The sequence below is a fragment of the Ovis aries genome, chromosome 2, assembly GCF_016772045.2.
Source record: "Ovis aries strain OAR_USU_Benz2616 breed Rambouillet chromosome 2, ARS-UI_Ramb_v3.0, whole genome shotgun sequence".
In the NCBI taxonomy this organism is placed as follows: domain Eukaryota; kingdom Metazoa; phylum Chordata; class Mammalia; order Artiodactyla; family Bovidae; genus Ovis; species Ovis aries.
The window spans coordinates 205933743-205961111 of NC_056055.1; the positions used below are offsets into that span (position 1 = coordinate 205933743).

General features: G+C 39.0%; 1 protein-coding gene across 2 annotated transcripts; it reads left to right on the top strand.

Annotated features, from left to right (window-relative positions):
• Positions 1 to 1951: 1951 nt before the first annotated feature.
• On the top strand, positions 1952 to 26281 carry ICOS (inducible T cell costimulator). 2 transcript variants are annotated; one of them, XM_042244066.2, is made up of 6 exons: positions 1952 to 2060; positions 13293 to 13343; positions 21336 to 21674; positions 22257 to 22363; positions 23716 to 23800; positions 24223 to 26281. In XM_042244066.2, the coding sequence occupies exons 2-6, from the start codon at positions 13325 to 13327 to the stop codon at positions 24261 to 24263; spliced, it is 591 nt and encodes a 196-aa protein (XP_042100000.1). In that variant the 5' UTR covers positions 1952 to 2060; positions 13293 to 13324; the 3' UTR covers positions 24264 to 26281. The 2 variants fall into 2 exon arrangements, with proteins under 2 accessions (XP_042100000.1, XP_004004895.2); XM_004004846.5 differs by lacking the exon at positions 13293 to 13343.
• Positions 26282 to 27369: the final 1088 nt, after the last annotated feature.

Consider the following 27369-nt stretch of genomic DNA (forward strand, 5'->3'; position numbering starts at 1 on the left):
CAGACCTCTGAGTGTTAAGCTTGGCAGGCCTTGGCATGACTGGGTTCACCTTCTTGGTTAAGAGTGAAGATTCTGGAGCCACAGGCTCCAAATCCTAGCACTGCCACTTACTAACTAAATGACTTGGGCCACGTATTTTACCACTCTGTGCCTTAGTTTTCTTCATCTGTACAATGGGAGGATTAGTAGTCCCCATCTAATAGGATAGTTAAGAGGATTAAATGAATTAATACATTTGTAAAAAATTATATAAATATATAGAAAATAATCCACATAAATAAATGTGAAAAATATAAATATTAGCTGCATTTACATATTTTATGCATATTAGATATATGTAATTTTACATTTAATTTTATATGTTTTGCATTACCATGCATTGTTTCATTCAAAGGGCTTCCTGGATGACTCAGCAGGTAAAGAGTCTACCTACAATGCAAGAAACTAGAGAGACGCAGGTTTGATTCCTGGGTCGGGAAGGTCCCTGGAAGAGGTAAAGGCAATCCATTACAGAATTCTTGCCTGGAAAATCCCATGGAAAATCCCAGGCTCCTCTGAGCTTGGCAGGCTACAGTTCTTGGGTCACAAAGAGATGGATATGACAGAGCACATGGCATATTTCATATAAACATTTATATACATATGAACAGAATTCTTTATATTATTATTACTGTTGTTGTTATCTACTCTATCTCCTTGCACAGATAGGGAGACACTCTGGGTAGGGTCTTAAGCTTTCTTGCTCTCATCTGAGGCCATTGATTCAGAATCCCTTGTCTCTACAGACTCTGCTGGGGCTTCCCAGGTGGCACTAGTGATAAAGAACCCACCTGCCAATGCAGGAGACATAAGAGATGCAAGTTTGATCCCTGGGTTGGGAAGATCCCCTGGAGAAGAGCATGGCAACCCACTCCAGTAATCTTGCCTGGAGAATCCCATGGACTGGGGATCCTGGCATGCTACAGTCCACAGGGACACAAAGAGTCAGACACAACTGAAGCGACTTAGCATGTGTGCACAGACTCTGCTGTATTCTGCAAAACAAGCTTTAAGTTCGATTAAAACTGACTCCATCACTTGGAAAGTTACCATCTACAATGAATGCCATAAAAAAATTCTTTCTTAGATTTCTGTGTTGCTCCTCCTTCAGATATCATTATTTAAAGTTCTGTAGTGCATGCAGGTGCGCTAGTTGCTTCCGTCGTCTCTGACTCCTTGTGACCCCACCAGGCTCCTCTGTCCATGGGATTCTCCAGGCAAGAATACTGGAGTGGGTTGCCATGCCCTCCTCCAGGGAATCTTCTTGACCCAGAGACTGAACCCATGTCTCCTGCATTGCAGGAGGATTCTTTACCATTGAGCCACCAAGGAAGCCCAAATTTCTGTAGTAATTTTATGTATTTCTTGTCCTACTTCAAAGGCTTTCTATCTCTGGAGCAAATAGCATAAGATAGAAATGCATCAAAATACATGCTATTTATCATATGGTTAATTTTAGATCATGCTATACCCAACAACTATTCATTCAGAGGGAATAGGGTGGTTCTGAAAAGAGCAGGTGCTGTCTCTTTCATTTGTTTTCTTGGAATTGAAATGAGGGAAAAGTTTTCCTTTGTCTTCAAAATCAGCAATAATCCATGGAGTAAGGGGCTTCTCTGGTGGTCCAGTGGCTAAGAAGCCATGCTGCTAATATGGGAGGTCCAGGTTCAATCCCTGGTCAGGGAACTAGATCCTATGTGCTGCAACTAAGATCCCGTGCAGCCAAATAAATAAATAAAACAAATCATAATAATCCATGAATTAAACTTAACCTCCATGAGCAATAACATCGCTGACATTGACATCACTTCAGAGACACCTTCTTGCCTTGATGGTAAGTGTCACACGACATCAACCCCCACCCAACCCACTTCCTTTCCAGCAAATAGAAAACAGTTAAGGACGTGAATTCACTGTCAGGCTTAAACACTGAAGGAGAAAACTGCATTTGCTTCTGGCAAACATGAAGTCAGACCTCTGGTATTTCTTTCTCTTCTGCACCCAAGTTGAAATTCTAGCAGGTAAGTGACTTATTGAATATGCATTATTAAGTTATAATTCAAGTGAACATTAAGAAAAATCAAAGGTGGAAAAGTTAGGCACCAAATAGAAAGGTTTTGTTTGTTTTTTAGAAAGTAAGAACAATTACAGAAGAGCCCAAGTCCATGGCCAACAGCGTTTATGTTACTGTTTTAAGATGAAAAATGTCTCATCAGATCATTAAAATTTTAAATTACCTGCTTGAAGTTAACTTTTAGTGGATAAAATAAAAGAGTGGCTTACTGTTCTCAGAGGAAGATGAAAGGCAAAATGACTTGTGTCAACAGAATGAAAATTAAGTAGGCCTGGCATCTGGGCTGGGAGAAAATAAAACGGAAGGGCTTTGAAAAGAAGGAGTTTCATTTTAATCTTATCTGGGTGGTCTTTTGTCAGAAATGCCCTGGCTGCCACAGGGTTTTTTTAGCACTAATGTCAAGGTCCTTGTGAAACGCCAGGGATCAGTGGACAACGTAAAACAGTCCATAGCCTCTGAAGACACTGAAAAAAAAAAAAATCATTCTGAAGTCCTCAGTTCTTTCTCTTATATGGTATATATCAGACTCTATTTGAATATTTTAAATAATGCTGCCGAAGAAGAAATTAATGTGTGTTTCTTCTACTTCTTACTGGGTATGTTTTCAATTATTTTCATTTTATCTTTAAGTCTGGGCCATGTTCCCGAGGTAGGGAAAACACAAAGTGAAATTACACTACTTTGGGAAGTTTTACTAACACTAAAAGTGCAGGCAGAACTTTGGTTGGTATACTGTTATTTAGAGATAAGTTTTGCAGTGGTACCAAAAGCAGACTTTATTTTTATCTTCAAAGGAAAAAAAAAAAAGTGTATTGATCAAATATTTGAGCTTGTGGTGGCTCAAGGTGGCTCCAAAGCTCTTAAGAGGAATGAGGAATTATTTATAGGTCCCAAGGGTAGTTTGGGGCCACTATTCCTTTTCTAAACCCAGTGAAATCCTTTAGCTGCACAAGCAACAAGGGAATAGCATGGGGATCGATATTCATTTATTCATTCACTCAGCCATCCATTCATTCAGCACCAAGAACTTGCCATGTAGGCAGTACTGTGCTGGCCTCTGTGTGTATGAAAGCGAAAGTGAAAGTGAAGTCGCTCAGTCGCGTCCGACTCTTTGCGACCCCGTGGACTGTACCCTACCAGGCTTCTCTGTCCATGGGATTCTCTAGGCAAGAATACTGGAGTGGGTTACCATTTCCTTCTCCAGGGGATCTTCCTGACCCAGGGATCGAACCTGGGTCTCCCTCATCGGAGGCAGACGCTTTAACCTCTGAGCAATTCCCTGCTCTCATGAAGCTAATTGAAAGGCTGGAGAGAGGCAAATCAGATAATTTTGTGAATGAAATGACAATTACAGACAGAACTCAGTTCTATCAGGGGATGTAACAAAAAAACTTGTGTAGACTGGGTGGATATGGAGGTGCAGTGGGGGGTGGGGCTCATCCAAGTCTTGTAAGTGGTCCTTGAGCTGAGATTTGCAGGACAAATAAGAGTAAGTGGGGAGAATGGTGGGACATTCATACCATGGACATTTCATATCATGAGAAGAGTAAGCACAAAGTCCCTGTGTCAGGAAGAAAGGAAGTAAGTCAGAGCAGGAAGAAGGTGGATGTGCCTGAGGACAGAGAGGTCAAGAGTTGGTGATGGTGCAAGATGAGGCTGGAAGGGAAAGCAGAGGCTAGACTATTCAGACCTTATGTGCCACATGAAGGATTGTGGATTTTCTCCCAAGAACATTGGTTCAAGTCACTGAAGGGGTTGTTTGTACTGTTAGAAAGTGTCCCAAAATGCCAAACCCAACTGGGCACTTGTGATGATATTATGCTCAGGAGATTCAAATTAACAATGGTGTTACCACCGTGGAAGGATCGATCCAGCCTAGGTGGAATTGTTTCCAGTTGTCAGACTAAGCTGATTAATACAATGTACTTCTGGAATGATATATATCTTAAATTTTGGTGGAATCAAATCAACATTCCCTCTCATCACACAGAAAACCATGCCACGCAACAAGCTGTTTTCCTATTTGACTGGTGGCAGAACTGGAGCATGAATGGCTAGATGGAGATAGTAAACTGCTTGACAGTTGTTTTTTCTAGCTGTATTTTGCTCCTTTAATTTATATAATTGATTCAGGTGGTTCAGGGATTTATCATTGGTAAGGCATTCCTTATTAAATGAACTTGAGCATCTATGCTCCTAATTTAAGGCAATCTCTATGCCTTTCTTACAGTTAATTCTTCTTGGAGTAGAGTTGCTTTACAATGATGTGTTAGTTTCTGCTGTACAGCAAAGTGAATCAGCTACATGTATGCATATATCCTCTCTCTTTTTTGGATTTCCTTTCCATTTAGGTCATCTTATTCAAAGTATCATCACAATCCATTTATTCAGCAACTACTGTTTTAAAGACTCTAAATGCAAAGTAAAGACCAAAACTGAAGTCAGCTAAGTTCTTGCAGCTCCCTTCCTTTGGCGTATTTTTAATCCTCCCAGCTAGGTAGGCTTTCTCATCCCATGAAGAGGTAGGCATTCTTAGTTAATGTTTGAAGAATCTCAGACCAGGAAAGGCTAAATGTTTGGTTACCTAGTATTTAGTGGCAGAACCAAGATTAGAATTCAAATACATCTGATTCCAATACCCACTATCTTTCTGTACCATGTTGAAGTAGTGGAGAAATAACATGAATCTCAAATAAGAGAAATTACCAGTTTTGTTATTTGGTTGGTGAGTTAAGAGGGAAAAAAATCTTGGTGATTCTCAGTCTTCTACTAATCTCAATATAAAATTTAACAAAATCATCTTCTTTTAATGATTCTGGAGGAATAGGAGGTTCTTTGTTGTGGAAGCGTTTGGGAAAAGTGGGACCTTCTGTCTACATAGAAGACAGAACTTACGGGCAATGGAGACCTTGTGGGTGATCTGATGAATTCTGGTTTTGGAAAGACCACTTTGAAAGCAGTGAAGTGTGAATGGCCGAGATGAGGTGGTGTTTAAGAAATGTGCATGTCTCATGGGGGTGTTCTGGGTGGAAACTGGAAGGGGAACCCTCAGGCTCATTTTGAGCCTTGATTTTGTCACCCAGACATTGAAGCCGTGGTTCCTGAACTCCATCACCTGAAGAAAAAAAACATCTCTTTGGCGTCTCCAGCATCTGCTCCTCCCCAGAGTTCAAGGGGAGGAGTAGAGCCAACCTTTGAGCCTCCTCCTTCCAGGGTTTGTGCTACATTTAAAAAATCCAAATTGTCCATTTTTCTTTCAGTAGTTGCATTCAGGCCATTTTCTCACTCAGTACAATAACTCTATGTTGATTTAGTGTGTGTGTGTTCAGTTGTTCAATCGTGTCCAACTCTTTCTGATCCCATGGACTGTAGCCCGCCAGGCTCCTCGGTCCATGGGATTTGCCAGGCAACATACTGGTGTGGGTTACCATTTCCTTCGCCAGGGGATCGTCCCAACCCAGGGATCAAACCCGAGTCTACTGTGTCTCCTGCATTGCAGGCAGATTCTTTACTGCTGAGCCACCAAGGAGCCCTATATTGATTTTACTCCTTCAACATTATGTTTATTTTGATTTTCCTTGGTTGTGGTATTTTCTTTTATTTTTGTTGAAATGAGGAAGGTTCTTTCACAGACTACAGAGGAAGTCTTCCCTCTGTAATTTGAAAGGTCTGCTACACTTCTTGGTTGACTAAGTCATTGTCATATTCAGAGCATCTTAATTGAATATCTATTTATTATTGTAAGTAATAAATCATAATTTAATAATAAAATGATAAAATCATAATAAAATCAATAATGACAATAGGCGCTTGACGTGTTTATCCCCTACCTCCTGCAGTGACATGAGAACTTCACGATGGTCTATTTTCACTCCTATATTTTCTCTTTAGTGCACCCTTACCCCTTACATGGGGCTTCCCAGGTGGCATTAGTGGTAAAGAATCCGCCTGAAAGGGTAGGAGACACAGGAGACTTTAAGTTCAATCCCTGGACCAGGAAGATTCCCCTGGAGGAAGACATGGCAACCCACTCCAATATCCTTGCCTGGAGAATCCCATGGACAGAGAAGCCTGGCAGGCTACAGTCCATAGGCTCACAAAGAGTCAGACATGACTGAAGTGATTTAGCATGCACACCCCATATATGGGTTTTGTTGAAATAAATGAAAACTTGTAGTTGCAGATCATTGCTAAATTTCCTCTAACAGTATTTCTCCTCTGATTGAAGGATTCTCTCCTTATACTCACATCACCCCTTTTCAATGGCAGCATCAGTCTTACCATTTGCTCCTGTCTTGTCATCCCTGTTCTTACCCAATGTTCAGAAGACTTCTATTATTTTCTTCAGATACCTTGAAGTCTCTGAATTCCAGCATGGGTAAAGATGTTTTCCTTTTACTCTAATGAATAATGGATATCTTTCCTGGGAATAAGATTCCTGATCTGTCTGTGGATATTCATTCACTGTCTGCTGGCTTCTAGGGTTGTGGGTAAATAGTTCCATGCTAGTCTGACTCTCATTATTTTGCAAGTAGCTTAAAAAAATTTCTCTAGAATCTTGTTATTTATTTTAATACTGGAATCAGGAATTCCACTAGGATATGCCTAATTCTGTGAGTGTTTTCATTAACATTGTTTGAGACTGAGTGAGTCTTTTCAAACTGAAGATTTCAGTTCTTTATTTTAAACTTTCGGGATTTTTTTTTTTCTCCCAGTGGTTGTTTAGTCACATCTTTGTCTTTTTTTCCTTCTTTCTAGAAATGGGTATTATTTTCATGAAGGTCTTGAGGTCCTTGTTGTTTCATAATTAGTGAACAAGATGACTTTCATAACTTGCAATTGGTATTAACAACTTCCTCAGATGTAATGGAATATTTTGGTTTTTAAATTGCTAGCAGCATATTCCAGTTTCTTAGTAGAAACAAAATGCAAGTGTGTAGGGAGGATTTCAGTTCTCATCTAAGCTTTCCTCACTGTAGTATCCATAGACGTGCTTGACAAAAAAAATTGGCCTCAGTATTCACAGTTGTAAACTGAGCAAAACCCATAGCTTATGCTGACTCCCTATCCTAACAGTGTGAGTTTTATACATAAAAGATGCAAAAGATAAAATTTCAAATCCCAGTATATATATAAACATATGTATACACATTCATATACACATATACCCATGTATATATACATACACGTACACATTATTTGCCGTCTTCAGTGTTTGAATAAAAAGCCACATTTACTCCATAAATGGCATCTCTGTGCTACTTCTATTCTAATAAATTGAGTCTCTTAAATGACACATTTTGGTCATTCTAAGTAAAATAAGAATATGGCATTCAACACCTTTTAAGGAAAATTCAAAATTACACTTTGGAGTTTGTAACTTAAGTATGCAGAAAATATGTAACACAAATGAGAGCTGTTAGTCAACAAGTGATTTTTTTCCCATTAGTCTGGCCTGTATGGTTGATTGAAGTACACAGGCAAGTTTAGAGAGAGGCAGAAATTGGGATATGAACCTCCTCTGACTCTTGCAGACATACTGATGTCTGGATCTACTTTGCATGAAGAAAAGCCAAGATGAATCAGGTTGTCTTTAAGGAAGGTAATGGACTCAAGAATTTTGAGTCAGTCAACCACTAGTTCTGAAACTGTCTTTTGTTTGTCTGAGTGTATTGCCATAGACATGGCATTTCCAACAAGCAACAGAGGATCACTTAGAAGGAACTTCTTCAAATGTAAGACGTCAAACTTTGTACAGTCAGCAATTATACTCTCCTAGGGCTTAAAGCCAAAAAAAAATTCATTCATAAAAAACAACAAGAATCAGAAATAAACCTCTACTGCATTCTCAATTCAAGTTTTGTTCATTTTGTACTATTTAGGACTGAAGCAAAATCTTGGAGTTCCTGTTTGCACTTATTTAACTATGAGAATTTCTTATAGATGTGAATATATCTGTTTACTTGTCTACAGGCAAATAAGTTTCAATACTTATCAAGAATTTAGACCTTATCAGAGCAAGGATCCAGACTTTGTTGCAGGTTCAAGTACACAAGGCAGCTCAACACACAATGGTTCGAGGCGTCTAGGGAAATGAGTGCATTAAACACAGTGTAATTTCATATAAAATAAATATTTTATATATTTTTGGTGTATAATAACTTTTTCAATCATATAAAACGTATGTGGCACCAATATCAGCTCAGTTCAGTTCAGTCGCTTAATTGTGTCCTACTTTTTGTGACCCCATGAATCGCAGCACGACAGGCCTCCCTGTCCATCACCAACTCCCAGAGTTCACCCAAACTCATGTGCATCGAGTCGGTGATGCCATCCAGCCATCTCATCCTCTGTCGTCCCCTTCCCCTCCTGCCCTCAATCCCTCCCAGCATCAGAGTCTTTTCCAATGACTCAACTCTTCACATGAAGTGGCCAAAGTATTGGAGTTTCAGCCTCAGCATCAGTCCTTCCAATGAACACCCAGGACTGATCTCCTTTAGGATAGACTGGTTGGATCTCCTTGCAGTCCAAGGGATTCTCAAGAGTTTTCTCCAACACCATGGTTCAAAAGCGTCAATTCATTGGTGCTCAGCTTTCTTCACAGTCCAACTCTCACATCCATACATGACTACTGGAAAAACTATTGCCTTGACTAGACGGACCTTAGTCTGCAAAGTAATGTCTCTGCTTCTCAATATGCTTGCTATCTAGGTTGGTCATAACTTTCTTTCCAAGGAGTAAGCGTCTTTTAATTTCATGGCTGCAGTCACCATTTGCAGTGATTTTGGAGCCCCCCAAAATAAAGTCTGACACTGTTTCCACTGTTTCCCCATCTATTTTCTATGAAGTGATGGGACCAGACACCGTGATCTTCGTTTTCTGAATGTTGAGCTTTAAGCCAACTTTTTCACTCTCCTCTTTCACTTTCATCAAGAGGCTTTTTAGTTCCTCTTCACCTTCTGCCGTAAGGGTGGTATCATCTGCATATCTGAGGTTATTGATATTTCTCCCAGCAATCTTGATTCCAGCTTGTGCTTCTTCCAGCCCAGAGTTTCTCATGATGCACTCTGCATATAAGTTAAATAAGCAGGGTGACAATATACAGCCTTTACGTACTCCTTTTCCTATTTGGAACCAGTCTGTTGTTCCATGTCCAGTTCTAACTGTTGCTTCCTGACCTGCATATAGGTTTCTCAAGAGGCAGGTCCAGTGGTCTGGTATTCCCATCTCTTTCAGAATTTTCCACAGTTTCTTGTGATCCACACAGTCAAAGGCTTTGGCAAAGTCAATAAAGCAGAAATAGATGTTTTTCTGGAACTTTCTTGCTTTTTTCCATGATCCAGCGGATGTTGGCAATTTGATCTCTGGTTCCTCTGCCTTTCCTAAAACCAGCTTGAACATCTGAAAGTTCATGGTTCACGTATTGCTGAAGGCTGGCTTGGAGAATTTTGAACATTACTTTACTAGCATGTGAGATGAGTGCAATTGTGTGATAGTCTGAGCATTCTTCGGCATTGCCTTTCTTTGGGATTGGAATGAAAACTGACATTTTCCAGTCCTGTGGTCATTGCTGAATTTTCCCAATTTGCCGGCATATTGAGTGCAGCACTTTCACAGCATCATCTTTCAGGATTTGAAATAGCTCAACTGGAATTCCATCACCTCCACTAGCTTTGTTCATAGTGATACTTCCTAAGGCCCACTTGACTTCACATTCCAGGATGTGCGGCTCTAGATCAGTGATTACACCGTGATTATCTGGGTCGTGAAGACCTTTTTTGTACAGTTCTTCTGTGTAGTCTTGCCATCTCTTCTTTATATCTTCTGCTTCTGTTAGGTCCATACCATTTCTGTCCTTTATCAAGCCCATCTTTGCCTAAAATGTCCCCTTGGCACCAACATAAACACCACTTTAAGTATTTGGGCCAATTATATACCTAATACATCTTGAAGGAAAAGAAATACTTGAAAATAACTTCTAAATCTAGGTTAATGTTAAGAAATTCTTTTTCTTCCTTTTTCTCAGCAAGTCTCTTTAGCTTCTGTGCTTCAGTTTCTATAAAATTAGAGAGTTGGGCTAGATTATTGGACTAAGGGGCTCTTTAGGAAGGGTGACTCTGGTTTCAGATTGTCTAGGTTCAAATCATGGCTCTACCTCATTTGGGCCCGTTATTCAAGCTTCAGTTTCCTCATCTGTAAAATAGGGATAAATATAGAAAATCTGATGTCAAATACTGTTATACACATCAAATGATATATTTCATGTAATGTATCTAAACCTTAATATATGAGAAACATGCAATGCTTATAAGTTGCAATTATTATTGTTATTTGGAATCTTTGGAAGGCTTAGATATTTGTATAACTCCAGAACCACTGGGCTTCAGAGAATTGGTTGGGTGTCATTCAGTCTGAGCCTTTGCCTTTGGACTTGGAAATAAGCGTTCTCCCTTATCTAGTAAATAGGATCTTTTGCTCTGTTTTCCTTGTTCACCTCCTCAACCCAATGAAGGACATTTACCAATCATGCTCATTTTTCATATTCATCTGCTCATTCATTCATTATTATTATCTAATATACTCCAGGTCCTGGGATTATTTAAATGACCATGATACAATCTTTATACTTGTAAAGCTATTGGTTAAATGAAGAAGATGGACAAAAATAATTATGATCTAAACTTATACATACTATAAACATATCAGTGTAAACAAAGATTAATTGAGAGCATAGAGATGGGAGTCTTTGTCTGGGGGGGTCTCAGAGACCAGTTTAAAATCGTTCTTAAAGGATGAACAAGGATTTCTAAGCAAATAAAGAGGTAATAGGCTGTTCTAGTCTATGGGCATAGAGGTAACCATGTTAAAGGAAGATGTTGAATGGAAGCCGGAAAGAAGGAACTAAGCCAAGGGGAATGGTGGGCTGGAGATAAAGGTTACTGGAGTAGAGAGTAGAGTTTACTTTAATTACTGGTAAATATCACGACAAAGTTTATAGCATCTCTGGGATTTTTCCATCAGTTTTCACTAGCAGAAAACCAATCTTTCATTTAAAAGCATTACACATTTTGGAGCACCAAAAGTTGTTTTACCCCCTCTACAGAGTTCCTTGGAGAAAAAAGCAATTCACACAATGTATACTTGTGTCAGTGTGCGCGTGCACACAGGCACACACACACATACTCTTTTGGCTTTTTAACTTTCTCCTTACTTTTTTTTTTTCTTAATTTTTTTTTACTTCCTTTTCTGCAAATGTTAAGACTTTGGATTGGGCTTATTTTGCCTACCCTTGCTACTGATTTTAATCTCTACTTTAGATTATGGATGCCTTTGAATAATAAGGTAAATATAGAAACAACACATATATAAAAATCTGCTAATCAGGATTCCAAAAGTTTTAGCTGGTAGGTATATAAGAAATGACAGTGCTTTCCTGAGTGGTTTTAAAAAAGTGGTAGAAAGCATATTTTTTAAATGCTAGAATTTCTTAGTAAAAGCCCAAATGTAACAAAACCCTAACATAAACATTGCCATTTTTAGAACTTCTCATCTTATGTCACATTCGTGTGCTATGCTAAGCTAACGATGATCATTATTGGATTACAGAAAATATTTTTAATAAGCCCATCAATAATTGCATACTCAGGAGTTCTTATCTTTCTATCATTCAGATCTTTGTGGAGGTTTGTGGTTAGAAGTCTGAGTTAAGGAGAGTTAAGTCAAATTGCTGATCTGTCTCGCACCCGCTGCACTGTGTGGGTTTTTAAACTGCTTTTGCCAAAAGACTTTCAAACAGGCATAATATGACTGCTTATAAAGAGTCCTGGCAGAATGGGTTCTAACAAGACACTCTGACACTGAAGAAATGAAATAGTTCAGATATTAAAAGAATCAATTTGCAAATAAACATCTGAACCATAGTGCAGTTCTCAGGTGAACTTTTTCTTCAGAGCTTTTTCTTAATAGCTGCCCCTAAAAGAAGATGCAAATGCTTTTATCTTTTGAAATGTTTGAAGATCTAAAGAAATCATCTAACATAAAGATTTTGATTTTGCTCTTAAAACCTTAGTCTACTAATATCAATGATAATGTTATAAAAATCAGTTAGCAAAAGTGAACAGATTTGAACCTCTGTTGGAAAGATTGAACCCTTTAGACATGGTAGTCAATGTGATTAAGTATAGTATCTATATTCTAGAGTACTGATAATCTAGGAGTAGCAACAAGAAGTGAACAGATATGGTAGCAAAACAAAAACGAAGTCTTATTATCCAGATTTTAAAACTCATCACCAGAGTTCAAGAGAGCATTATCCTATTTGTGTTTTTAACGATGCATTAAGTGCTAAGTGTGATAGCATTGCGTTTCTATTACAAATATCTTCCCTGGTGGTTCAAATGGTAAAGCATCTACCTATAATACGGAAGACCCAGGTTCGATCCCTGGCTTGGGAAGATCCTCTGGAGGAGGAAATGGAAACCCACTCTAGTACTCTTGCCTGGAAAATCTCACGGACAGAGCAGCGTGGTAGGCTACAGTCCATGGGGTCACAAAGAGTTGGGCAGGACTGAGTGACTTCGCTTTCTATTACAAATCACTAACAGGCTCTGGTTATGAAATATCCTGGTGTATTAGAACAGTTATTGGTTCAGAGGCATCTATCATGGACATCCATTGGGCAAATTTAATGATTCTGCCCTCTGGAGGATGCAAAAAATACCCAGGTTTAAATCTGTCTTCTTATCTACAGAGAGCTGTAGGTACGAAAGAACCAAGAGAATAGTCAACAATCTAAACAAATCTTTGGGCTTCCCAAGTGGCACTAGTGGTAAAGAATCCACCTGCCAATGCAGGAGTCTTAAGAGACTTGAGTTTGACCCCTGGGTTGGGAAAATCCCCGAGAGGAGGGCATTGCAACCCACTCCAGTATTCTTGCCTGGAGAATCCAATAGACAGAGAAGACTTACAGGCTCAGTCCATAGGGTTGCACTGAGTTGGACACGACTGAAGCGAGTTAGCATGCATACCTACAAAGAAGTCTTTATGAACCTGGTAGATATTTATAATAGTTAAAGAACATGCTTCTTTAATACTCAGGTAATATTCATTAGAATCTGACATCCCAGTTGAGGAGGTATCTTCTGTATTTGATTGTGTATTTGCATGTACTTGTCTGCAGAGGAAAGGCAACCCTAGGATCCTGTCCCAACTATGAGCTGTGTAATCCCAGGTAATATACTCACTTTTCTGACCCCAGTTTGGCTTGATAAATTTAAATTTTAAATGAAAGGCATAACTGGATCATTTCTGAGAGCCTTTTTGGTTCTTCTATTTTATATTCTACGCTTTATCTCCCTAGGTTTATTACATCACTGAGCTCTACATATTCATTCATCCATCCATCCAATAAATATTTATTGCGACTTACTACATACCAGGTGCTATTGTAGATACTTGCGATGGATCACTGAATAAACTCAACAAGATCTCTGATTTTAAAGCTTACGTTATTGGGTAATAAGTAAACAAACAAATAATATAATGATACTTTATCTCAGGTAATATGCTAGAACATGACTTGGAATGGGGCTTCCCTGGTAGCTCAGATGGTAAAGAATTTGCCTGCAATGTGGGAGACCTGGGTTCAGTCCCTTGTTTGAGAAGATCCCCTGGAGAAGGGAATGACCATCTACTTTAGTATTCTTGCCTGGAAAATTCCATGGACAGTGGAACCTGGAGGGCGACAATTCATGGGGTCACAAAGAGTCATATATGATTAAGCAACTAACACTTTAACTTTCACTTGGATTGAGCGGTCAGTGGTGGCTGGAGAAGTACGAAGCAGCCATATGAAAAAAAAAAAGATAACATTCCAGACAAAGAAACAAGAAATTCAAAGCCCTGGAGTCAACTTCTCATGTTTGAGGAATAGAAAGCAGAGCAGTGTGATTGTAGTGTAGTGAGTGACTGGTATTAAATAGTGTTAGCAGGACAGGGTAAATCATGTAAGTCATGGAAACCAGTGTAAGGAGTTAGATTATCTTCTAACTGAGATGGGGAGGCCCTGGATGCTTTATTAGCAGGGCAAGTGCCCTATCGGATTATGTATGTAAGAAGATTATTCTGGCTTCCCTGAGGAGCATGGATGGTGAATGTGCACGAGTGGGAACAGAAATTTTGGAAGCTCTCGTCATGCCGGAGAGAGAGATGGTGCCGATTTGGACCACTAGCAGTTTAGATGCAGAAATGGGTAGATTCTACTGGATTTAAAACAGAGGTGCAGGAAATCAGACTTTCTTCTTGTAGACAGATTTCAACAGTGATCCTCTAAGGCTCGATCTGAAGTGATCACTGTGAGGCTTCTTGTGGTCGCCTACTTCCATTGTACTTTCTCTGGTTGTTGCTAGTGGCACCTCAACCTCAGATTTTACCCCAAATCTTTCATGTGCCCAAGAGGTTGTGTGACCTTAGACAGACAATCTAATCTGTCTGGGTCATCAGTTGTTTGTACACGGAAAAATTGGACTTGCTATATGATTTGTATGTTTGCTAGGTCTGACTGTGTCTGATACTGGGCAGACGTTGAATCATGTTACAGGAAACAAGTGTGAAGGAGGAGGTGTTTACAGGATGCCTGAAACATGTGCAGACAGTGAATATGAGAACTTATGTGTACTGGGGATGGAGATGGTGATTTAGCGAGAGTGAGGAACATATCAAAGATAGTGTAAGAGACTATTTTAGAGGATGATTTTATATTAAAATGTGGTATGTGAGAAGAAAGACATTGATGAGGAGGACGGTCACAATCTTCCACCACTGGCTTGGCAGGGGAACTGACCAAAGAGATGTGATGCCCAATCAAAGCAGACCCTGACTATAAAAGTTGGTGCTATTGTACCAGTACTCCTGGTTGAATATCAGACTTGAAGATAACATCTGGGAAAGGTGGAGAAAAGATTCTAGCTGCTTCTATAGTTATAAGGAACTAATATATTCAGATTTTCCTTAAATTGAGTCATGATTATAGGGATGACCTCCTTTTGATACTGTTTTTCAAATGCCATCAAAGAATGAGGAGATTTTGTGATGAGAGATTTGAGGTCCTACAGGATCCAGAGTGACTGTGAAGCAATTGATTACATGCCCTATCTGATTCCTGTAGTTGCTGCTGCTGCTAAGTCGCTTCAGTCGTGTCCGACTCTGTGCGACCCCATAGACGGCAGCCCACCTGGCTCCCCCATCCCTGGGATTCTCCAGGCAAGAAGACTGGAGTGGGCTGCCATTTCCTTCTCCAACACCTGAAAGTGAAAAGTGAAAGTGAAGTCGCTCAGTCGTGTCCGACTCTTCGCGACCCCATGGCCTACAGCCCACCAGGCTCCTCCGTCCATGGGATTTTCCAGGCAAGAGTATTGGAGTGGGGTGCCATCGCCTTCTCTGTCCTGTAGTTGAAAATGTTCAAATAGCAGATTAAGAGTTACTAAATGGTTTTCCAGATGGAAAGTTTAAGCACTGGGTGTGTCTGCATGCTTAGTCACTCAATCGTGTCCGAATCTTTGAGATCCCATGGACTGTAGCCCACCATGCTCCCCCATTTATGGAATTTCACAGGCAAGAATACTGGAGTAGGTTTCAATTTCCTCCTCCAAGCATTGGGTATGTGGACACTTAAGTCAGCCTTCTTACCACCACATTTAATAATAAAAAGGTGACCTAGGCAATTTATAGGTTAAAATTGATAAAATGAATAATTAAGTGTCTAGTAGAGGGTCCTGTTGTCTTTACACTTTCTCCATTTATTGTTTGTAGATTTTTTTGATGATGGTTTTTTCCGCTCTGTGATAAGCTAGATGGGTGAGATGGCGGGTGGCCGAGGTGGGAGTGGGTTGGTGAGTGGGCAAGAGGTTCAAGAAGGAAGGGATATATAGATACATATACATAGATACATACATGTAGCTGATTCACTTTGTTGCACAGCAGAAACCAACACAACATTGCAAAGCAATTATACTCCAATAAAAAAAATGTGTCTAGTAGACATGAGAATTTGGGATCTCCAGTTACTCCCCATGGAAAAGGCGATGGCAACCCACTCCACTACTCTTGCCTGGCAAATCCCATGGATGGAGGAGCCTGGTAGGCTTCAGTCCATGGGGTCACTAGGTGTCGGACACGACTGAGCGACTTCACTTTCACTTTTCAATTTCATGCACCGGAGAAGGAAATGGCAACCCACTCCAGTATTCTTGCCTGGAGAATCCCAGAACAGGGGAGCCTGGAGGGCTGCTGTCTATGGGGTTGCACAGAGTCAGACACGACTGAAGCGACTTAGCAGCAGCAGCAGCAGCAACAGTTACTCCCCGAGCACACACCCTCGGCACTGTCACCCAAGAAAAACTTGAGTAGTCTTCCTCAGTTCAGTTCAGTTCAGTTGCTCAGTTCTGTCCAACTCTTTGTGACCCCATGAATCGCAGCACACCAGGCCTCTTTGTCCATTACCAACCCCCAGAGTTCACTCAAACTCACGTCCATTGAGTCGGTGATGCCATCCAGCCATCTCATCCTCGGTCGTCCCCTTCCCCTCCTGCCCCCAATCTCTCCCAGCATCAGAGTCTTTTCCAATGAGTCAACTCTTCGCATTAGGTGGCCAAAGTACTGGAGTTTCAGCTTTAGCATCATTCCTTCCAAAGAAAACCCAGGACTGATCTCCTTTAGAATGGACTGGTTGGATCTCCAGTCCAAGGGACTCTGAAGAGTCTTCCTAGCCATACCTAAATGTTTTTATAGGTCAGGAAGATAGTCTCATTAATTTTCATTTCTCCTGACTTCCTGGAATAGACCAGTAAGATGCTGGGACAGAGAGAGGATTATGGAAACATGGTTTCTCCTCTGAAGAATCCAACAGCAAAGTTATCTCTCTTGGTTGTTCATGGTCTCATCTGGTTATGTTCTCATCCTGAATCCATAGACAGTAAGTGTTGGAAAGGACTTTAAGATGTCTTGGTCCCACTTCCTTATTTCACAGATGAAGAAATTACAGTCTAGAAACTACAGATCCTTGTTACAGAGACTTGCTAATGGCAAAGCCAGAATTTTCCTCTGGTTTCCTTGGGAACCACTGCATTGTACTTCTCTCACTCTGCACCACCAACCATTATATTACATGTTGTGTTGGGTTATAGGTCATAGTGTGGGTATAAAAGGAGAAAAAGGTGCTGACAGAATCATCTTCAGAAATAGAAGTACATTTGTGTCTGGGTGAGCACAAGGGTGGCTGCAGACACTTTTGTTCCAAGATTTCTTTGCGGTTTACACACTGCCATTCTAAAGTCCTTGGGAAATTTGCTGTGAACATTTCTAAAGAAACTGTGAACCAGCTCACTGATTTTATCTTCTGCATCAAAGCAAAAGTAGTGCAACATAATTTACTTTCAGACAAATAAGTCCCCATGCAAATCATCTTTTATTTTAATCTAATGTAGATTGCACCTATTCTCATGTGATCAATTTTTCCCCTTTGCCTTTTGCTTATATTTACCCTCAATTTTTAAAATGAAACAGCATTAGTTTTCTTTTTTGTACTTTAAAACCATTTTTTTTCCTAGAACAAAGCATCTATTCAGAAAAGTGAAAAAATAAAATGTGCAATTTAATGAATAACTACTAAGCATACTACCTTACTCCCACAATTACCACAGGTTCAGGAGTTAAACATTGTTAGCACACAGACACCTTTTCCGCTCTGTATTTCTTTCCTGATTCCAACTCTTCTTCCCCTTTATACAGAAGCATCGTACTAAATTTTGTGACATTCATTTGGGTTTTATAGTCTGTTTCTATTCTTTTGGTCATTATCAAGAAATCACAACAAGCGTACTTCATTTATCAAAGTCTCAAGTTACATATACTTTTTCTGTCCCCCTAGACAATCTGTTTTAGGTTGACAGTTTCGTTCAGTACTCTAAAGATATAAGATGTAATTCCACTGTATCAAAACTTTTATTGTTGATCTTGAGATACGACCTGTCAGTGTAATAGTTGCTTTTTAGAAAAAAAAAGCCAGTCTCTTTTTCCCTGGTTGTTTTCAAGATTTTTATTATAATATGTCAACTAAAGAGCCTCTTGATGAAAGTGAAAGAGGAAAGTGAAAAGGTTGGCTTAAAACTCAACATTGAGAAAACTAAGATCATGGCATCTAGCCCCATCACTTCATGGCAAATAGATGGGGAAACAGTGGAAACAGTGACAGACTTTATTTTTCTGGGCTCCAAAATCACTGCAGATGGTGACTGCAGCCATGAAATTAAAAGATGCCTACTCCTTGGAAGAGGAGTTATGACCAACCTAGACAGCATATTAAAAAAAGAGACATTACTTTGCCAACAAATGTTTCCAGTAGTCATGTACAGATGTGAGAGTTGGGCTATAAAGACATCTGAATGCTGAAGAATTGATGCTTTTGAACTGTGGTATTGGAGAAGACCCTTGAGAGTCCCTTGGACTGCAAGGAGATCCAGTCAGTCCATCCTAAAGGAGATCAGTCCTGGGTGTTCGTTGGAGGGACTGATGTTGAAGCTGAAACTCCAATACTTTGGCCACCTGATGCAAAGAGCTGACTCACTGGAAAAGACCCTGATGCTGGGAAAGATTGAAGGCAGGAGGAGAAGGGGGTGACAGAGGATGAGATGGTTGTATGGCAACACCAACTCGATGGACATGGATTTGGGTAGACTCCAGGAGTTGGTGATGGATAGGGAGGCCTGGCGTGCTGCGGTTCACGGGATTTCAAAGAGTCGGACACGACTGAGCAACTGAACTGAACTGAACTGAATAGTAATCCCAATCACCTTAAACAAAGTTCAATTATTGAGATTTTTCTGGACCATTGGAGTGATTTGAAGGTGGGGCATAATCTGGGTGAAAACTGGTTTACTTCTGCTTTACCTGTATTCCAACAACACAAACCTTGGGGATTTCATCTTACCAAGGAGAAATTTGATAAAATGTCTTTTACCAGATTTCTCACTTTCAGATTCTGGAAGTTGAGACATGAAAACAAAAGTATAAATCTGAGAGAACAGCATAAGTTCTCAAAGTAAAAGCAAGTTCTAACCTTTGCTTCTCTCCTTGGATTCTGGTTCTTTAAGTTTAATCTAGTTAATTTCATCATTATTTTCACCACTTACTCTCTTTTTTTTTAATTTTTATTTTTACTTTATTTTACTTTACAGTATTGTATTGGTTTTGCCATACATTGACATGAATCCACCACGGGTGTACATGAGTTCCCAAACATGAACCCCCCTCCCACCTCCCTCCCCATATCATCTCTCACAGGGTCATCCCTGTGCACAACCCCCAAGCATCCTGTATCCTGCATCAAACATAGCCTGGCGATTCGTTTTTCACAAGATAGTATATATGTTTCAATGCCATTCTCCCAAATCATCCCACCCTCTTCCTCTCCCTCAGAGTCCAAAAGTCTGCTCTACACATCTGTGTCTCTTTTGCTGTCTCGCATACAGGGTCATCATTACCATCTTTCTAAATTCCATATCCATTTAATCTTTTAAACTAATAATTTTAGGCATTTCATTCAGCATTTTCGGTTATTTCAGTGTGGGAGTTAGTTTGAAAAATCTGGACTGCCATAACTGAAAAATGGAACACTTGTGTATATTTTCACAATCAAATCCTCAAATTGAAAATCTATTTCCTAACAATATGAGATATAGAAAGCCTAGAGATATTAAAAAAAAAATAAGTAACGGTGGTAAATCTTAAAAAAAATTGAGACACTAGTATAAGCAGAGTTGTGGCAAGTGAATTCTCCTGCATAATGCTAGTCCTGTCAAAAAGTGGAACAGTTCTCTCCAAAAGCAACATGGCCATGTAGAGTGTCATTAGAGTCTTTAAAGATTTTCACCACGTGTTGAAATATTTACATGAAATCAAAATGCTGGAAATAACCCCAACCAGTCAACATGAATGGAATGCTCTAACAAGTTATTCTAGATTGACATTAAGCCTTTTGTATAGGCATTAAACAGGATAATTATTATGACTATGTGAAAAATAGAACATTTATAATATAATATTAAATGCCAATAGAAGAACATTAAGTAATATATTTGCTATATAAAATAAGTATATATCTGGAAGGTAAAGAGCAAAAACTGCACAAATAGTATATCTATTCCACTGGAATAGGAGCAAAGGTCATTTTTTTCCTTAAAAATTCTTTGTACTTGTTACATAGTTTTCTCAAGAATAAAACCAGGGATTTCAAAATTTAAACTAGCAACTGCCATGCTAATAATTTTTTCCAAACAATTGCAGCATGAAATTTCATCATATTAAAAAGAAAGAAGAAAAAAGGAAAAAGGAAGGCAGAGAGTTGTTTCAACTTAGAATCTGCAACTGGTCCCAAACCATTTCAGCTTCTTTCTTGTGTGATCCCCTATGTAGCTCACAAAAACAACTTTGGCTTCCTATAAGCTTCAAATTTGTTTTCAAAAATGAGAAAGTAAATAGAAAATCTGGATCTTGATCTTTATCATCAGACTTTGATTCAGTTCTCAATGGATGAGATTCAGAGAAATGTTTATGTCATTTGAAAATAATTTTCATTTGTTCTTTCACTCTCTTAGAGCATTAGTGTAAATATATATTTGTACATAACCATTCATTTTTAGTTTAAGCTGTTTTGTGCTTTAAAAAGTGTTTTTTCCTAAACTATGTCTTTCCTCGAATTTCTCATTGTTTGACTAAAGTGCTAATCCTCCTTCAATTTTAATTTTCAAAGTCACTTTCTCCAAGTGGCATTATCTGAATTCTTCAATCAAAATTAGGACCATGTACCTATATTTGAATAGTACTCCATTTCTAGCATAAATTAGGGTGCATAACTGCATATTTATTTGTCATCTGTCTCCAATACGAAGTCTGCCAAAAGGAAGGAACCACTTTTGCTTGATTTATACTATGTAAATGTAGTATTTAATATATTAAATATTATGTACTTATGTATGATAAACAAGTCTCTGGTTAGCTTTTTTCCTCATTCACAGTTCTACCTTCATATTCTATATTTTGGTTGTGAAGTTCTTTCATTTTGTTGCAATGATGGTGACTTTATGAAGAGAAAAGATGACTTTTGTATTCAAACATAATGATTAGAGGAACAAAATCATAAAATTTTGCTTTCTTTTTTTTTGCCCAGGAGAATTCAATGATTCTGCTGCATCTGAGATGTTCATATTTCACAATGGAGGTGTACAAATTTTATGCAAATACCCTGATACTGTTCGACAATTTAAAATGCAGTTGCTGAAAGGGGATAATGTACTCTGTGATCTCACTAAGATTAAGGGAAGTGAAGACACGTTATCCACCAAGAATCTGAATGTCTGTAAATTTCAGTTATCCAATAATAGTGTCTCTTTTTTTCTATATAATTTGGACAGTTCTTATGCCAGCTATTACATCTGCAAATTGTCAATTTTTGATCCTCCTCCTTTTCAAGTAGATATTCTAAGCAGAGAATATTTGAATATTTATGGTAAGATATTGTTTTCATCTTCTAGACTTAAGAGTATATATTCATTTTAACATTTTTCTCACTAATGAAAACAGTTAAACAAACAAGTATCATATAAACTGCTGAGTTAGAAATAGGTCATATTGTCTTTAAAACAGACATGCTGTTGAAAATCAGGAAAAAAATGAGAACAAATGTCAAAACCCATGGCTTAAGAGCTATTACCTCTATTCACCTAAAGTTTAAGGTTTGGGTTTTTTGTTGGGGGTATGTGGAATTAAGTGAGATGATTGAAAACAATAGTTTTCTACATTACTTTTCTTACTGTTTTGCAAGAACAGAGACAGCAAAGTCTTTTCCATTAATCACATTTGTAGACTTATATGTACATAGGGTCTTTTTGGCTTTATTTTTGGATCCTTGCTATCATACTGAGATGATGTTATTTATTAACTATTTACTGCATTTCATGGTTGTACTGAAGAAAAACTATTTGATTAAATAGCTCTTTTAAATTTAGTAAATGAACTTATAATTCAGCAGTGAAAGGGGAGATTTGATTTTGAGAGTTTTTCCTTATCCAATCTTTTTTTTTTAACCCAGAATCACAGCTTTGTTGCCAGCTGAAGTTCTGGTTACCCATAGGATGTGCAGCTTTTGTTATAGTCTGCGTTTTTGGATGTGTCCTTATGTTTTGGCTTACAAAAAAGGTAAGCATCATCGATCTTTGCTTGCACTAGCTTTACTGGGGATATCAGCAGTTCTTTACTCATCAGAGTATGTATTGCTTTTGCTAGAATAATTTGATTAACAGACAGATAATATCTTTTCTTTAAGATGTGCCTATTAATTAAACCGCTAACTTGGAACAGAAGCTTATTTACTTTATAGCCACTTCATTCCAAGAAGAATTCAGTGGCTTCCAGAGAGATATGTCATTATTATTATTCCAAAATGCTGAGGGAAAGGGGCCATGAAAAGACCAAAAGGGAAAAGGAAGGTTAAAAAAATTTTTTAAAAGATGCTTCCGACTTTAAAAAATATTATTCCATGTGGACTGCAAATTTAATTCTAAGTTTCCAAAGTCAGGGCAGATGAAACTGTTATAAGCTTTCCTCAACTTGTCAATTAAGAAACAATCAGTGAGAAAGTCTTGGAAGATGCCATCAGTAGTTGAGAAAGAAACTGCCAGTTTTTTTTACATGATAAGTTATTAGGACTCCTTGCTTTTAAAGAAAATCACTGAAAAGTTATGCGGAAAGATAAAAGAACGGTAACAACAAAAATCTCTCTGTGCTGGAGAATATTCTTTTTAATCTATCACAAAATGGGTTCTCAAAGAAATTACACCATTCGGAGTATTATGCAAGGATGTTAGCACCTTCAAGTACATCCACAGTGTGATCACTGGCCACACAGTATGTATATTTGTTTCCAGAAAGGAATTTGAAAAGAGAGACAAAGAAGGAAGAGAGTAAGATAAGTCCTGTGGTCTTAAGTCTACTGCGGAAGGAAAAGTAAAGGCATAAGTGAGAAAAGATATTGAGCAGAAAGCCTTTTATTTAAAGTCCTTTACATATACGGTTCCCCTTGAAAGTGAAAGTCACTCAGTTGTGTCCAACTCTTTGTGACCCCATGGACTACACAGTCCATGGAATTCTCCAGGCCAGAATACTGGAGTGGGTAGCCTTTCCCTTCTCCAGGGGATCTTCCCAACCCAGGGATTGAATCCAGGTCTTCCAAATTGTGGGTGGATTCTTTACCAGCTGAGCTACAAGGGGAGCCCAAGAATACTAGAGTGGGTAGCCTATCCCTTCTCCAGGGAATCTTCCTGACCCAGAAATCAAACTGGGGTCTCCTGCATTGCAGGCAGATTTTTTACCAACTGAGCTATCAGGGAATCCCAAAGTCAAGAGCCTAAGTCACATTTAACACTTTGTCACAGACTGCTTCAACAAAGAATAGAAATCAGTAACACACACACACACACACACACACACACACAGAGGAATGGAGATGGGGAAGAGGAGAAGACAAACCATGTTTCTGACTTTTCTTGCAGAAGTATCCCACCAGCGTGCATGACCCTAACAGTGAATACATGTTCATGGCAGCAGTGAACACTGCTAAAAAGCCGGCACCCACAGGTACAGTGACACATGGGGATTTGGGAAGGGAAGAGTGTTCTTTACATGAAGCTTATAATTTTAATTTTTATATTATAAGAAGGGAAGATGTCTCTAAGACAGAATTTTAGTATTTTCTGTAAAAAGCCAAAGCTTCATTTTCACTGAATTGATGCTTTGTCTCATTCATTGAAAATAAACAATATGGTAGAGCTCAAAGTTTGCAATAGGAGCCAAGTTTGCAATAGAGGTTGGGTCAAACTCTATGGGAAATGTAGAATTGGTGCTCAATCTTGAAACGTTAAGTTTGGAAGGGGTATGTGTTCCCCTGTGTGTGTGTATATGTGTGTGTGTTTATAAGAGGCAGAGGAAAGGAGAAATTTTGTTGAAGGGCTTGGCACATAAAGAACTTTTAAAGCATTTATGCCTTATTTCTGTTACAGATGTGACCCGTAATTTGGAACTCCCTGGCACCCAGGCATGAACCAACCTTGGCCAGTTCTCTACAACTTGGAGGGCAAGATTCTCTGTTTCCTGGGCCACAGAGAGTCTGACTTGATTTGACTACATACATCTTCTACTAGAGTTTTGTTCAGTCTGGACCAGTGACTGTGTTGGTCAACAGGGATTTTAACAGACTGCCTTAGTACTGTTGAGTTCTCTCAAAACAAATACCCTCTTGCAACTAGCTTTATAGAAAGCCCAGCTCATGTGTGCTCAACAAACAGACCTCACTGGGATGGAATCCCTGTTTTCACATCTGCTTCTAGCAAAGCACCAGCCAGGAGAACAAACACATCTACAAAAATGTTTTAAAGATGACAGGGGTGCCAAATCTGCAAAGCAAATGGGCAGCTGAGAGCCAGAGTATGCATTTCACTAGAGACTATCTCTTCTTTCTGTAGGGATCACCATTCCTTTCATAATCAGGCAGTAGAGGAAGATGCTTGAAAACTTATTTTATTTCTGAGGTGTGGATGTGTAACAATAGCATACTAATACATTTGTACACAACACTCTTTTATAACGTCTTAACCCCAGTTGACCACTGCCCCAACAATTTAAATGCTTTCTTCTGCCCTCAATTTTCCTTTTAAAAATGTTTCTACCTAACTACTTGACAGGCATACGGAGTTGGGAGCTACTGTCTACATTTTTTCCTTTTGCTGCTCAGTTACATATATGTAGTTGCAGTCTAGTGAATGTAACTTGCCTATATTCTCCCTAAATAAGCATAATTTTTACTCCAAAGAGATACCTTATTTTCCCAAATTTCCCAATATTTTCCAGATGTCCTTACAATGTATTCTATGAAAAAGATTTACTTTGCCTTCAGTTTGCTTTCCAAATGGTTTACTTTGCTGACATGTTGACACCAGTGGGAGGAAGCATTGCTCAGAATCAAAAGTGACTTCAGTTTTTGACACTTTTTTCTACTATTTTTTTTGTTTTCATGGTGCTATTAATTACAAACCAGCCTATTTTTGGAGATCATGCTAAAATTTTGAACAAACTAAGAAAACCATCTTTCTTTGTCAAACGTTGTCCTGGAAGGTAAAGCCCATGATCCATTCAGCAAAAGGCTGAAGTTCTTAGAGGTCACTGCCAAGCTTCAGCCATGATGCCGCTGTTCTTTACAGGTTGAAGTGGCCCCCATCAGCCTGGAGCAGCTATCCAGACCTGGATGGAATTTCCAGAATCGAGAGACTCTACTGAGCCAGGACAACCAGGTGCTCTTGCTCCCGGGGGCTGAGGCCACCCTGGGAACCAGAGTGGGTCTGCCTGACTTTTCCTCCAGGATCTGTGATGAAACACAGATGTGTCAGGAAAACATCTGTATGATCCCCTCTCCTAGTAACCATTCAGTCTGGAAACTGGCCCTGGCTCTTCAAGACAGTCTTCCTCTGCATTCATTTGGCTGAGAGATTCTAAAGTACATGTAACATGTGATTATTCTTAGCTGAAATATTTTCTTCACTTCCTGTCTGCATGCCCAAGGCTTCTGAAGCAGCCAATGTGTATGTGACATTTTCAATTTAGGTAAAAAGGGATTATTTAGTAGTTTTAGAATGTGTAGTTGCCTGCTTATTGTTACTTTAAAAGTGAGACCTGATATGTCATTATGCATACTTATATTATTTTAAGCATGTGTGATGCTGGATATGTACAGTACAGTACTGAATGTGTAATTTGAATCAAGTACGATGTTCTACTGAGTTGGACAACCTGGCTGGCTTTGCAGAGGTGTTCCCAGAATTGTTTGTGGCTTTCTGTACGGGGTATCAAGTGGGGAGGACAGCCCTCAGGTGGTCCACTTCTCCTGGTTGTCCGAGTTGTACTCTGACACACCTGCATCCTTAGCTCTGTATGTTTCAAAGGGAATTATTAAAGGATACAATTTCTGTGAAATAAAAGCTGGTTTTAAGAGGAGCTAATTATGAAATAGATTTTACTAGTAGTAGGAAGCTGGAGAATAAACATTTGATACTCAGCAACTGAAAATATCTGTTTTCTTGGAGGAGGGAAATGATTACTGTAGCCAGCATGTGCAAATCTGACCTTGTTCTTAAAGATTGTCACACAGCTTGGAACAGTTGCTCTTTTGGTTCTCATTTTTTTTTAATTAAAAAAAAATTTTTTTTAAACATATAGTTGGAAGGCCACCAAAATGCCCTAATAGGGCATTGGTTCTAAGTTTTTGACCTAATAGCCTATCACCTCCAACTGGTATGTATTTCCTATAAACAAGCCCCTTTTCTCCATAAACACAATACTATCATCAACATCAGAAAATTTACATGGTTACGTTGCTGCCCCTAATTCTCAGACCACATTCAAGTTTTTCCAGATGTCCTTATAATGTATTCTATGCAAAGGATTCTATCCAGAATCACCCTTTGCATTTAGTCGTCACAGCTTTGTTGCGAACTCTGGTCTGGACAGCTCCTCAGCCTTGATTTCTATGGCTTTGGCTCTTTTGAAGATTATAAGCAGTTCTTCTGTAGAAGGTCCTTTGATTTGGCTCAGTCTGGTGCTTCTTCATAATTAAAATCATTTATTGACCTTTTGCCAAAATAACATGGAAGTGATGCTGCTGCTGCTAAGTCGCTTCAGTCATGTCCGACTCTGTGCGACCCCGTAAATGGCAGCCCACCAGGCTCCCCCGTCCCTGGGATTCTCCAGGCAAGAACACTGGACTGGGTTGCCATTCCCTTCTCTGGGAAGCGATGCTACTTTCTTTTAATTGCATCTTGTCAGGTGGTTCGAAATCTCAACTTGTTATGTTACTGACAACAAGCATTTTGATCCCTTGACTAAGCTGTTATCTGTCAAGCTTCTCCTCTGTAAAGTTAACTCTTTTCCTGTTTATAGTGACAGTTTATAGGGAGGTACTTTCAGGTTCTGTGAATCATCTGTTCCTCATTGAAATGTCAATCTAGTCATTTGTCCATCTATTTAATATATATGTATTATTTCCTGTTTTATTCAGTGGTAAACATCTATTACTCTCTTTACTCTGCTTTGATGCTTGAATTGTCCCATCCTTGGCCAGTGGGCACCTACTCAAACTGGCTCTGGTGTCTTTCAAC